The 12,276-nt window shown below is 44.9% G+C and overlaps 1 protein-coding gene across 2 annotated transcripts in view; it reads left to right on the top strand.

Annotated features, from left to right (window-relative positions):
- LOC146189854 (poly(A)-specific ribonuclease PARN-like) overlaps positions 1–12,276 on the top strand; it is a 46,517-nt gene that overhangs the window by 19,044 nt on the left and 15,197 nt on the right. For both annotated transcript variants that reach the window (XM_084604620.1, XM_084604621.1), the window contains exons 11-15: positions 1,470–1,545; positions 3,506–3,613; positions 8,108–8,174; positions 10,400–10,455; positions 12,072–12,158. In XM_084604620.1, coding sequence (XP_084460746.1) covers positions 1,470–1,545; positions 3,506–3,613; positions 8,108–8,174; positions 10,400–10,455; positions 12,072–12,158 — 394 coding nt within the window. The remainder of the gene's footprint in view (positions 1–1,469; positions 1,546–3,505; positions 3,614–8,107; positions 8,175–10,399; positions 10,456–12,071; positions 12,159–12,276) is intronic.

The following is a 12,276-nucleotide window of genomic DNA, read 5'->3' as shown; positions in this document are numbered from 1 at the left end:
TCGAGACCTTTTGTAATGACACCTTTCTAACGCACGCACAGCGGCCATCATGGGAGGAGGCTTTGTGCTTTAAATAGCTTTTTCTCAGCAACTGCTGAGAAAGAACTTCTGATGACAACTTCTGGTTACTTTCACCATGACTCTGGACGCATAGTCTCGTGTCTGTATGGTATTTGCAATTATTATCTCTCTTGAAGGCTGTTCATTGACTGTTTTCATGTAAAACCCCTCTGTAGCAAAGTCACCAGCACCGGCAAAAATCTTTGCTGCATCAGTTGTTGGTCATGCCAGGGCCCTGATTTATGCTGCCTAGTAATGAAATGACGGCATACTTAACATTTGTTGTTGGTTGGTTTATAAAAGAAACGGTCTGAGATACCTTCCATCATTCTGTTTTCGTTTCTTTATGCGGTTTCTTTTTTTAATTGTTTTTCCGGTTATCGGATTTTATGCTTTCACATTGTTGGTTTCATTTGCACTCTTTCGAAGTACCACGTCAGCATAAATACAACGTGGCTACGAATACGTTGTGGGTTCTATTTCATGTGGGAATCAAAGCTTTTCATAAACGCCATGTCACGCTGTCATTTCATGAGAAGTATGCCGCCACTACCAGGCAGGCGCAATTTATAACCAGACGTTATTACTCATGTCTTTACTGTAAGAAAAAAAGAAGAAACAGTGTACATTGGTCTGTAGAAGACGAGCTGGCACTGCAATTTTACTTTACCTTGTCTCCGAGTTTTTACTATATACTAGTTTATGGTAGTGGGGTTTTGCTATATGCGGACACACCTAGCTTGCCTTCTTTAGGGCCATTTCTGTTAAAAATGACCTTCTGATAATCTCTGACAATAAGACGTACAAATTGAAAAGAGCACTAATAAAGAGAGATAGAAACAGTGCGTGATGGAAATTTGCCACTGTAGATTATGTAGAGACCATCAAAACTAATCTAGAAACAAGTTGTACACCGGGCGGTTAATTAGTGACTTTCATCACGCATGCGTCTTATTGCTCATATATTCAGGGCACTATTTGAAGAATTCATTGGAGCGGCGCTAATTCATCATAAAAATGTGTGTCACACTATAGAAATGGCCGAGGTTCAACCTAGTAAGACAAAACAAAAGTGTCGTTTTTTTCGTGTGTTTTTAAAAATTCGGGACTAGGGAGTCAAGGACACCGTCAACTACAAGTGGGAAATAGTGATGCTTTATCGGCTGTCACAGGTCAAAGGTCGAGGGGTGGTACACCATAGGTTGTACCGTGGTTAAGCTGTATAGCCACCCCTTTGGCTCATTGAAGGTCAAGCAGCCTGCCAGGTTGACATTGGTTGGTACCTGGCATAGTGAAGCTCTCGCTTCAAAAGGGCGATGCTTAATTTGAGTTCTAGTGTAGTAATTGTGCCGGTTTTTTTCATTAAATCTGTTGATTCAATTTTACTGTCACTCTTCCATGCCTTGCAGGATTCCCACACCTCCACTGCCCTCGGCGACCTGCTAAGACAGCTTCGCACGAGGCCATCCTGCCTACCACCCGTCGGTGAGACGCATTCCGCAGCTCATTACCTTTCAACTTCCAATCCATACTGTAATACTGTCGTATATGGCTCTTCTCAGAGGCCTTTCTTGGAAAGTCATGTTGTCTTAGCAAACGAGCACAACACAAAATCCAGTGACAAAGGTACAAGCTTTAGCTTGACTGTGATTGATTGATTGATTTATTTATTTATTTATTTATTTATTGATTGTGTGAGTTCATCTAACTTTCACCACCATTTGCTGTACGCAAGGTGCGGGAAATTTCCGGAGATTTTTTGCTCGTTCATTGAGCTCGTGATTTTACTTAATTTTGCGTGCGCACAAAAGGATTGCTAGTTACTTCCTCGAAGTTTTCGGACAGTAGGCCTCTCTCAGAGGATTTGCAGCTGGGTGCATGCCTGGACAAATTACGGGCTTTTTGCCGTTTCTTTAGCAACACCGGACTGGACTCGCACTTGTAGGACAAATTGCTATGCCTCACCTACTGCTCAGCAGCACAGTGTCGAACCGGAAGCGAACCCGAATTTTTTCACCATCTGGGAACTCAACCCGAACTGGAAAAAAACCAGAGGAACCGCTCCGAACCGGTTTGCTGTACGGTTCCTGACCCACTTTTGTTGGCAATTGCACTATTTTTTTCTTTTATTGCTGCCTGTAACGCACTCTTCTTGCTTATTTCCAAAGTGCCCCTACACATCGCAAACATCACAGCCATACTGAAAAATCCTTCCTTGCAAAAAGATGACCAGAACAAAGTAAAATATATCGCCGCATGCACAGCACCAATTTCTTGTGTCGGGTTATCATTTCATCCCGAACACGTGTAGCGCTGCATTGCGCAATGGCGCCGCTCATGGAGAAAGTTGCCTCATTCAAGAGCCTTCCTAGGCAGTTAAATAATAGCATAAAATTCATAAGTTGAGTTTTATATTTAGACAAAAAATATATAACCATGTACAATTCAAAAACGAAATTGTGAATCTGTTAAAAAATTTTACACAAATCATTTTAATTTCCTATCGTTCGACGATGTCGCAATGAGTCACAAGGCACATGCATAACAGTCATATGCGATGAGACTCCAGCAGATGCAGTTTAGTTGACCGAGACTTCAGAATGATAAGCCGACACCGATGGTGAGAAGGCCACCTTGGGCAGCATTTACTATTCTGTTCTTGAGGTTTATTTGAACTTAGCACAAAGTTGATTCCATAAGTCGATTTCCCCTTTTTTTTTTTTCTCTTCCTTTTGTCCCTAGCGATGTCGGCTTGTTTTATTTCCCTTGGCAAGTTAAACTATGCTAGGGGGGAATGGGTAGACGGAGTGGAGTAAAAAAGTGAGTGGAATGACTCATAAGGGTATTAATTCACATGCTATATTTGGTGTGTAATCATTTCGGCCTGCACAACTACACTGTAAAAAAAAAGAATGCGTTTCATTGCTTTATCCACCATCACTGATGCAAATACCTAAGACAGATGGCACTGAAAGCTACAAGTGCACTGTTGAGAGAAAGCGTGACTATTGAGTAATCTGTCTACGGGTTGCGTGGCGATGAGGTAGGTTGGGACAAAAACCTTGAAAAACAGAGAGAGGGACAAGGTCAAGCGAACCAAAAGAACGTGCGAGTCTTTACAACCAAGTGGAGCCCATCACATCTGATGGCAAAAAAACAGGAGACAGACTACTATAAAAATTTTGAGCTTTTGTTATGTGCTGGAATAGGAAAAAAAACTCAATATTGAAAACTGGGATAAAAGTACAGCTGAAGGTTTTTTTTTTTTCTTTTTCTTTTTTTCTGAACTCATTTGAACCAGTTGGGGCAGGGTTATACCGGAACGGAATGTGTCTCCGGAGCCGAAACCAAACCTGAACCCAAAAGTCATAAACTCGAACCGAACTCAAAAAACTTCCCCTTCAACACCGTGCTCAGCAGCCCTCCGCCTTTTTCTCTGTCTCAGAGTTCGATCCCGGCTACGGATATGACCTGAGCACCTCCAAATTGCATGAAGCAGGCTACGACGCTCTCATCACTGGCATGTGCTTCTTGGGCCTCTGCCACCAGCTGGGTAAGTGCAGCACAGTGGAGACCGCATTCACTCTGTGCTTCTCCCGAGGAGTGCAGCTTATTTTGTTATCATTAACATCGCCTGGAACACAAAATGGCTGAGGCCATTTGATGTTGAATGTGTTCTTTGACTCCCTTGTCCCAAAGTTACAGTTGAATCCCGCCACAACGAATACCGCCACGAAATTTCCGCGACAACGAATAATTTTTTATTCCCCGCGAGTATCCTATAAGAATTAATGGCCTAAATTTCTCTGCACAACGAACCATTTTTGCAGAGCGTTTCCGCTTCAACGAAATTTTCGCGTTCAAAATCGAAACCGAAACTAGTTTTATTGGCGAGAAGTCCAAGTCAAATCCAAGGCCACATTAAGCATGAAATCACGTGATTGCAGTTCCGCCATTTTGGCTTTGTGTCGTGGTCGCGTTGTTCACTCGCTGCCTTGCTCTTCGACAACGACGAGTTTTCATCCGCAGGACACGATGGCAACGCAAGTGAAAAAACGCAAAACTCTTTCCCTTGAGCAAAAAGCTCAAATAATCGCCCAAGCAGAAAGCGGAAGGAAGAAAGCGGCAATTGCTGAAGACTTCGGAATTCCTGCAAGTTCGCTGTCAACGATTCTAGGCAATAAGGACAGCGTGAGAATGGAACTTGCTTCAGGCACATCCTCGAAGCACAAAAAGGTGACGCGGCCCCTCCATGAAGATTTGGAGAAAGCAGTGCATGCGTGGTTTGTGGAAGCACGAGCCAGCAACGTCCCCCTGTCCGGAAGCATCGTCCAGCAGAAAGCCTTGAACTATGCATGCCTACTTGGCATTGATGATTTTAAAGCCAGCATTGGCTGGCTAAACCGTTTCAAGGCCCGCCATAACATCGTTGGAAAAGTGTTGTGCGGCGAGTCAATGTCAGCAGACGTGGACGGAGCAGCTGCTTGGAAGGCGAGTAACATGGCCGGAATTTTAAGCAACTTCGCGCCTGCAGACATTTACAACGCCGACGAGACCGGGCTATTCTACGAGATGTTGCCGGCTAGGACGCTCGACTTCAAGGGGCAGCGCTGTCACGGCGGCAAACACAGCAAAAAACGCATCACAGTGCTGCTTTGCACAAACATGGATGGCTCGGACAAGCGTCCGCCGTTAGTCATAGGCAAAAGTGCCAAGCCGCGCTGTTTTAAGGGAACTCGTAGCCTACCTGTGCAGTACAAGGCGAACAACAAGTCATGGATGACCCGCGCTATTTTCACCGAGTGGATGATGGCATTCGACCGCGACATGAAGCGGCAGGGTCGTAAAGTTTGCTTGCTTTTGGACAATTGTTCAGCGCATCACTCCGACGAAGTCAAGCTCACTAACACGGAGCTGAGGTTTTTCCCTCCCAATTGCACGTCTGACAGCCTCTCGATCAGGGCGTGATTCTTAGCCTGAAGCGCGCTTACCGCGGGAGGTTAATTCAGCGGCTGCTTTTTAACACTGAAACCGGCCGAGACACGAAGGTGGACTTGTACGTGGCACTGCAGATTATGTCTGCTGCCTGGAACACACTGGGGCGCTCAGTAATTGTGAACTGTTTCAGGCACGCCGGATTTGCCGAAGGTCGACCCGTACACTCTGCTGGCCTAACACCAGGCGTTACAGACGACGACGAAGAGGCGTCACCGGCTCCGGGGATCGCGGCCGCCTGGAAAACGCTGGGAGAAATAGGAACCGTGCCGCCTAATCTCGAGCTCGACGAATACATCGGCGCTGACGCTTGTGTTGTTGTTCACGAAGATGTGAGTGATGAGCAGATCATAAAAGCTGCCCGGAATGATAAGGACTCTTCCGATGAAGAAGACGATGACGTACAGGAAGTGCCGGCTGCGGCAACCGCCGTACAGGTGATGGACGCTTTTGATGTCATCAGGAATTTCGTTGCTGTCCGAGACGACGATGTTGCAATGGGTTTGCTGACCGAGTGCGAAAATCGCGTGACGGCGTTGCTCGCCGTGAAGCGTAAGCAAACCAATTACAGATTTTTGGCATTAAACGCCTTTGCTGCTGCTTGGGCAATTCTTTCTGCGTTTCACGTCAAATTTTTGCGATAACAAAGTTCCGTGAGAACGAATTTTTTTTCGTGCACCGTGAATTTCGTTATAGCGGGATTCAACTGTAATGCCGGCATCCACAACAGGAACTTGGGCTATGTCCACTCCACTTCTGCCCTCCCCTCCCTCCTGCAAGCTATTGCTATACTCCTTGACAATGTTTTCTGGCGGTGTGGCACGAGCTATGGAGCCGAAACAAGCTGTCTCTTCCTATGCAGGGGAATATAGACCCTTTCCTGTTCTAAGTTTTCTCTTTATACATAGTATATGGTTAGCTTTAATTACTTCAGGCACATTGGCAACACAGCTCACAACTTCGAAGTCAGACAGTCAAGGAAAAGTTTTCTTGATTGCGATAAATTTGCAAGGCACATATTGTTGCAAGAAGTGTCTATGATTGTGCCAGCTACTTGGGCAACGTAGGGAAGTTGTAACAAAGAGAGCGACGTGCCAGGCCCACAGCCATGCTGCTAAACTGTTGGAAACAAATGCCCTGCCTTGCCTTCACTTGACCACCCTTAAAAAAGATGGCCTAATTCAAAAAACAGTGACTGGCTGTGCAGTTAAACGGCATTCTATATAAGCAACTATTTATACACTATGACCAGCTCAAAAATGAAGCAGGCCAACGAAGGAGAGGTGAGGGTTTAAAAGTGCATTCGGTGAGGGCTTCACAGGAACCTGGAAATCCCTCCGTAAGTGCTATAATAGGAGTTTTGTGGAACCCATTTTCAGAACAGTTAACTGATGGGCTAGTTAGTTTTTCAGCCATTGCAGTATAGTCGAACCCGGTTATATCGAACCCGGTTATATCGAACTCGGATATATCGAATTTTGGTTATATCGAACTCACGAAATATCCCCTTGAAAATCCCATGTAAAAGTATAGGAAAGCCGCGTCATATATCGAACTCAATTTCACCGGTCGTTCGATATATCGAACTCCGCACCACGCACTGGAAGTGTGCCTTCCCCAAAGACGATCACATTACCCTTGGCCGTTTGCCGCGTGACGTTTTCAAGCCACGCGCGGAAGGAATGAGAGGGGACAATTCGGTGACGGCTGGTCTGGGCAGTGCCGCGCCCATTCGCCAAAGGCGCGCGCATCTGCAGTTGTCGTTTCCCGCGCGCCAACACATGACGTTTGCAAGCCATGTGCGTGGGTGTGCCCATTCTTTTGCTGAGCTGTCTCTCTCCTTCAGCACGCGCAACGCATGCGCCAAGCCAGTTCAGCCCGTTTTCAGACAGACGTCGGACGCTTTCTCCAGCGTGTGTTGCGAACCCTCTGCGTGCGGCGCGGCGGCGGACCTATCTATGGCGCCTGCGGGTTTTAAGAAGCGGCAGTTTTTTTCTTTTTCTTTTTTTTTTTTGCGAGAGAGATCCTTTCTTATCGTTGTGCTGTACACGCGGCGTAGCGTAAGATATGGCGGCTGCGGACGTTAAGAAGCGGCAGGGTTTTTTTTTTTTTTTCTTTTTTTTTTTTTTTTTTGCGGGGATGTTTATTATCTTTTTTTTTTATCGTTTATCCTTGCATGTATGAATCAGCGAAAGCACGCGGTCAGCTGCTGCGATCATGACGCCCGCCCCAAACGCGGTGTGATAAATCGAACCAAGCTTGCGCAATCAAGCCATCACAGGCACTCTGTCAAGTTCGCTCCCCGCCACCGCAGGAGCTATAAAAAGATAAACGCGCCCTGACGTTATTGCTGCGCAGCATCTTAGCACGCTGCCAATGAGCTGTGGATGAGACGACCGAAACGGACTGACGCGCGCCATCGACATGCAAGCGAAAATGCTCGCGATTTCTGCCGCCGCGGCGACACAGAAACCTTGTTTTGAGCTGCCGCGGTGGCTCGAGCGGCGAAAGGGACGCAGTTCCAACAAGTTTGAAAATTTTCGCTCTGTCGCTGCTACTCGTCGCTGAGACCGCTCAGTCGCTTGCATGTGAGCGAGCTGGCCTTAACGCTTTTTTTTTTTTTTTTTCAAATTCTCGGGTGCAAAAGTGGAGGGTGGGTTCATTATGCGAGTGGGTTGATTACGCGATAAATACGGTATCGTTTTTTCGCATCGTAAGTTCCGTCACAAGCCGATTTCGGTATATCGAATTATCGATATATCGAACTATTTCGCGATCCCCTTCGAGTTCAGTATATCCGGGTTCGACTGTAATACCGTTCAGTGCAAACACCAGAGAAAAGGAGGAAACACACACGGTACAAAACAAGGCGCTTGTGTTTTGCCCTGTGCGTTTCATTCATTTCTCTGGTATGTGCTTTGTGTGGTTCTACTGCACGCTGCCGAACATTATTGCCATCATCATAGAGAGATGTTACGCATGATACGAGGAATGTCGGGCAGCGAAAGGCCAGTTTATTAACCGGGTCCTTGAAATGCCTCTGTCTACGCAGGTAAAAGTAAGGACCACGTGGCAGAGGTGAAGGCCAGCAGTCCCATCTTGAAGCCGCATCTAAACAGGTATATATCGTTGCACTTTGATGTTTTGGCCTTCTTGCACGGACAGGTTCTGGAGTTTAATATTTGCTCTTCGGTCTCTATTAGCGCACCAGTAACACGCGCCCCATCTTTCGCAATATCTTTCAAGGTAGTTTTCCCAGTGGCGATTTGCGAGCTGTGTCTGCCTTCGAAAACCGGCAACTGCAAACTTATGGCAAATGTGTAGACTTTCTCACAAGTCTCGAGCGGCATTTTCTTAGTAGTTAGCGAACTGGCTTTCAAGGCAACATAATATGTACGGTGTGATGTTTACAAGCGCAGATTTTTTTGCGCGACCCTGTAAGGGTAGTATCATGGAGATTCTGCGCTTTCTGTGTTTCCTGCCCTGTTGTCTTCCTTTTCTTTTTTTTCTTTTTGCTTTAAAAGTGTTTCAAAGGGACTCTGAGGGCTGATTGAAGTCGGCCTTGTTGGCCTGTATTGATAGATTACTGCATTCCAATGACAAGCGGGCTGTTTACAGTGAAAGTAGAACCTTCATTCAGCAAGGACAACTAGAAAATGAAGTTGCAGGCATCGCTGCCACAGATTTTTTCACGAGCAGATTGAAGCAGTGGCAATTTTCTTTTTTTTCTCTCTTGCACCCCTGTCGACTTTCATGTGACAGTCGCGGAGTCCTTTGAATCACACATTTGAATGAAGTGGTGGAAAAAATTCTTCGTATTGAAATACACTTTTTGCTGTGCAATTGCACATTTTTTCTTTTTAAAAAAATCTTTTTTTACAGAGAAATTGCTTGAACAGGTTCCTGGTGTTCCTCAAAAGGGATATCCAAGACAAATTGAAGCCAACCAGTAATCAATAGAGCACCATGTTCCAATCACACCACGATGTCGAGAGTTTGAATTGTCTGCTAGAGGGGAGGCAGTAATTCTAATTTTTCTGGGGAATAAATGTCTTCTTTTTTTTCCTAGGAAAACTGTCACGTAATCACGAAATGACTGGAGGATCAATTTTCTCCGAGAGCAGTTAACTGGATGGAGTTGTCCTTGGTGTGATTTCAAAGTTGCAGGCATCTCTCCGGTGCTTCGTGTGACGGCAGACCCTTTTGTTGTTTTAAGGCTTGCGTAGCTTCAAGCATCCCTGTGCATGCAAGGGCAAAGTTATGGAGCTGTGTGCGTGTCGATTATGGCGTACCTGTGCATTAGACTGAAAGAGCAAAAGCGCATAAAAATATTGTGGCAGCATAGGAAATACTCAAATTGGACAACCAATATTGGTTTGTGAAGAGCAGGATGAAAAACAAGAGTGCACAAATAGTCAAGCTCGTGGAAATGAGCAGATCAACTATAGCAGCCCCTAGGATGGCTAACCATTTCATTAAGATGCCATTTTAGAAGAAAACAATAAGAAACAGTCTTGTAATGGGGCTGTGTCATTAGGTTTTATTCTAATACTGCTGTAAACTCAGGGAAAGTTTTTGTTATTCAGTGGGCCTGAAAAACTGCCGGAAGCTTTGTGTGCAAGAATCATTTTATTTGATGAACTATTTCGCAATGGTTGTTTAGATTTGGGATGAAACCCTAGTGAGAATGGCAGTTTTTCTCGGTTTTTTGAATCTCCTTGCTTGGCGCATGCTATCAGAAACTCCGAAGAAATGCTCCAAAATTTCATTAAGGCTTCCACTACTCTTTCTGTAGTGCGACACAGCAACAGGGGTGCCTTCTCAAAACACTCCCTGTCGCATTTTAAGGTGAATCCTTTTAATGCCTCATCGTTGTTGACCGAAGGTTGTCAGCAGAGGCGTCACGCTTTCGAAAGCGAGAGTTAAAAGTAAATTAATAAACCTTGTCTCTATCGGTAATTGAACCTCCATTCCTTGGATCCCCAGCCCAGCGCTTTATTAACTGCGCCACTCCGGGATTGTGAAACGCACAATTCTCCTTGTCTACCGTAAGGATGATAATAGCAGCGATTCCACGAGTGACAGATATTGTGCCTTTCCTTTCCTGTAAACCAATTACAGAACGCCGGTGAACTTTGATGCGTTTAACGGTGCGCTACATATTCTAGTAAACAACCATCACTAGTTTCCAGCTTTTCTTCTTTCCTGAATTAGTGGTATTCAGGCCTGCCCGAGCTCGTGCCGTGTTCTGCTAGTCCGGTTGGATATGAGGGTTAGCATGTGTTTTGCTCGAGCTGTGTTTTTTTAACTTTGTTTGTGTCAACCTTTGGTGTGCACGGTCCAGGGTGTACATGATGATGTCAACAGACATCCCGTCCCTGAACATGGCAGGAAACGAAGGTGAGTGACATTGGTCTCATTGGAACTAACCGTGCATCCAGATATGCTTTCGTCATGGTTTCATTTTCCTAGTGGCTAACAAGAGGCCTAGCGTTGCTACTCGTGCACTTTTTCTGCGTGCTGGCAGTCAATGCGGTGAGAAAAGGGAAAGTTAACTGACCTGACAAGTGCAAGATGCCACAGTGTTTAATTTTACGGGAAACTTCTAATTTTTTAACGTTTAGGAAATTATAATTCTTGTTATAAGTAGTGTCCCGCTATGGTAAACTCTGGTATAGTAAAAACACGAGTAATAATAAAGTGAAACTGAAGTCCCAGTTCATCTTCCATGGACAACTGTACATTTTCCCCCCTTTATAGCAAGCACATATTTGGAAAAAATTGGTTATAGTAAAGTGCGTCTAGCCACGGTGACGACTTCCCATAAAATGTCATTGTCGCACGCGCGCTACCTACAATCACAAGGCAAATGTTTTTTTGTTTTTTTTAAAGATAACATTGTTTGTGTTTGTTTTTTTTAATGGCTTTACCACCAAGCTTAGCAGCACTAGGAGAAGTCAACTTTACATAGGCCTTGGTGTCATGAGGAAAAGCATGCAGCGTTTAAGGAAACAAAAGAAAAAAGAAAGTAAAGCTTGTTACAAGCATGGAAAAAAGACGGCGCAGTCCGTTCAGAAAGTAATGACCTGTAAAGTGCAGCCAGAAATAGGGAAGGAAAGAAGTGGCCTGGACATTTGCAACACGAAGCAGTGGTGGCGAGAAGTGCAGGCGCAGCATAAGCGGTTTTGCAGCGCTTGACTGCCGTGCGCATTTCTCATCTGTTCCCTTTTAAAAGACAGAAACGGCAGAAGATGGCGCCGTATTCAAACAAGGCTTTGGCTCTCACGTGAAATCTAACTCGGTTGATTTGTAGCCACGTTACCCTCATGCTTAAGAGGTGCTTCCACAAGAGTAAACAAAAAGTTTCATAATTGAAAGCAGAAAATGACATGAGGAGACGATAAGAGGAAGGTGGAAGGCATGTTAAAGTGTTGTTTTCTTCGTTAAGCAACAAGGCATGTTTGATGAGTTGCCATTTAATTACCAGACAGCATCTTCAGACCATGTGATCTTCAACAGCTGATATAGCAAAGACCCTGATATAGCAAAGATTTTCGCCAGTCCCAGTGATTTTACTCTGAAAGAGTTCTGCTTATTTGAATCATGAACTGAATTGTATAGCGAAAGTACCGTTCGAAATTTTTAATATTTGCACACCTGGTACTTTTGTGATGCTCGGAGAAAACCCAGAAACTTTCAAAAGATTCTGAAAATCTCACGGGCCTTGCCTTCTGACCCCTTGATGCCTAGATGCGTTCAGAAAAAGAGAAAATGAACCCCCCTCCTTAGAATGCCCAAATACAATAATGCTAGCCAGCTGTATATTGAAACAGTCTCCATTTGAATAATGGCTCTATTGTCAGTCTCGGAATAAAATAGAACATGCATCTGACAGGTGACACCGAGTGTCCATGTTGATCATGTGTGAATGCTTTTTCTTTCTTGTGCCATCGCGTTTGTGCGTGCCCCTGTCTGCAGTATATACTTGAACTGTCTCGTCTCTTTGATGTTTGCAGAGATTCCATCGCGAAGCCACGTCTTGCATGTCACATTTCCCTCGGAATGGCGTGCAGGTGACATCCATCAGCTGTTCACTAACTTCGGCAAGTTCAAATTGCTGTTTTTGTTTGTTTGTTTGTTTGTTTGTTTGTTTGTTTATATATATCTTGGCCCACAAAAAGAAGATTCACAAAAGAGAAAGCCTGTACAATGAGGGCCTTT

This window comes from Amblyomma maculatum, chromosome 5 (genome assembly GCF_055883805.1).
Source record: "Amblyomma maculatum isolate TAMU_Amacu chromosome 5, ASM5588380v1, whole genome shotgun sequence".
Classification (NCBI taxonomy): Eukaryota; Metazoa; Arthropoda; class Arachnida; order Ixodida; family Ixodidae; genus Amblyomma; species Amblyomma maculatum.
This window is presented reverse-complemented; position numbering and strand designations above follow the sequence as displayed.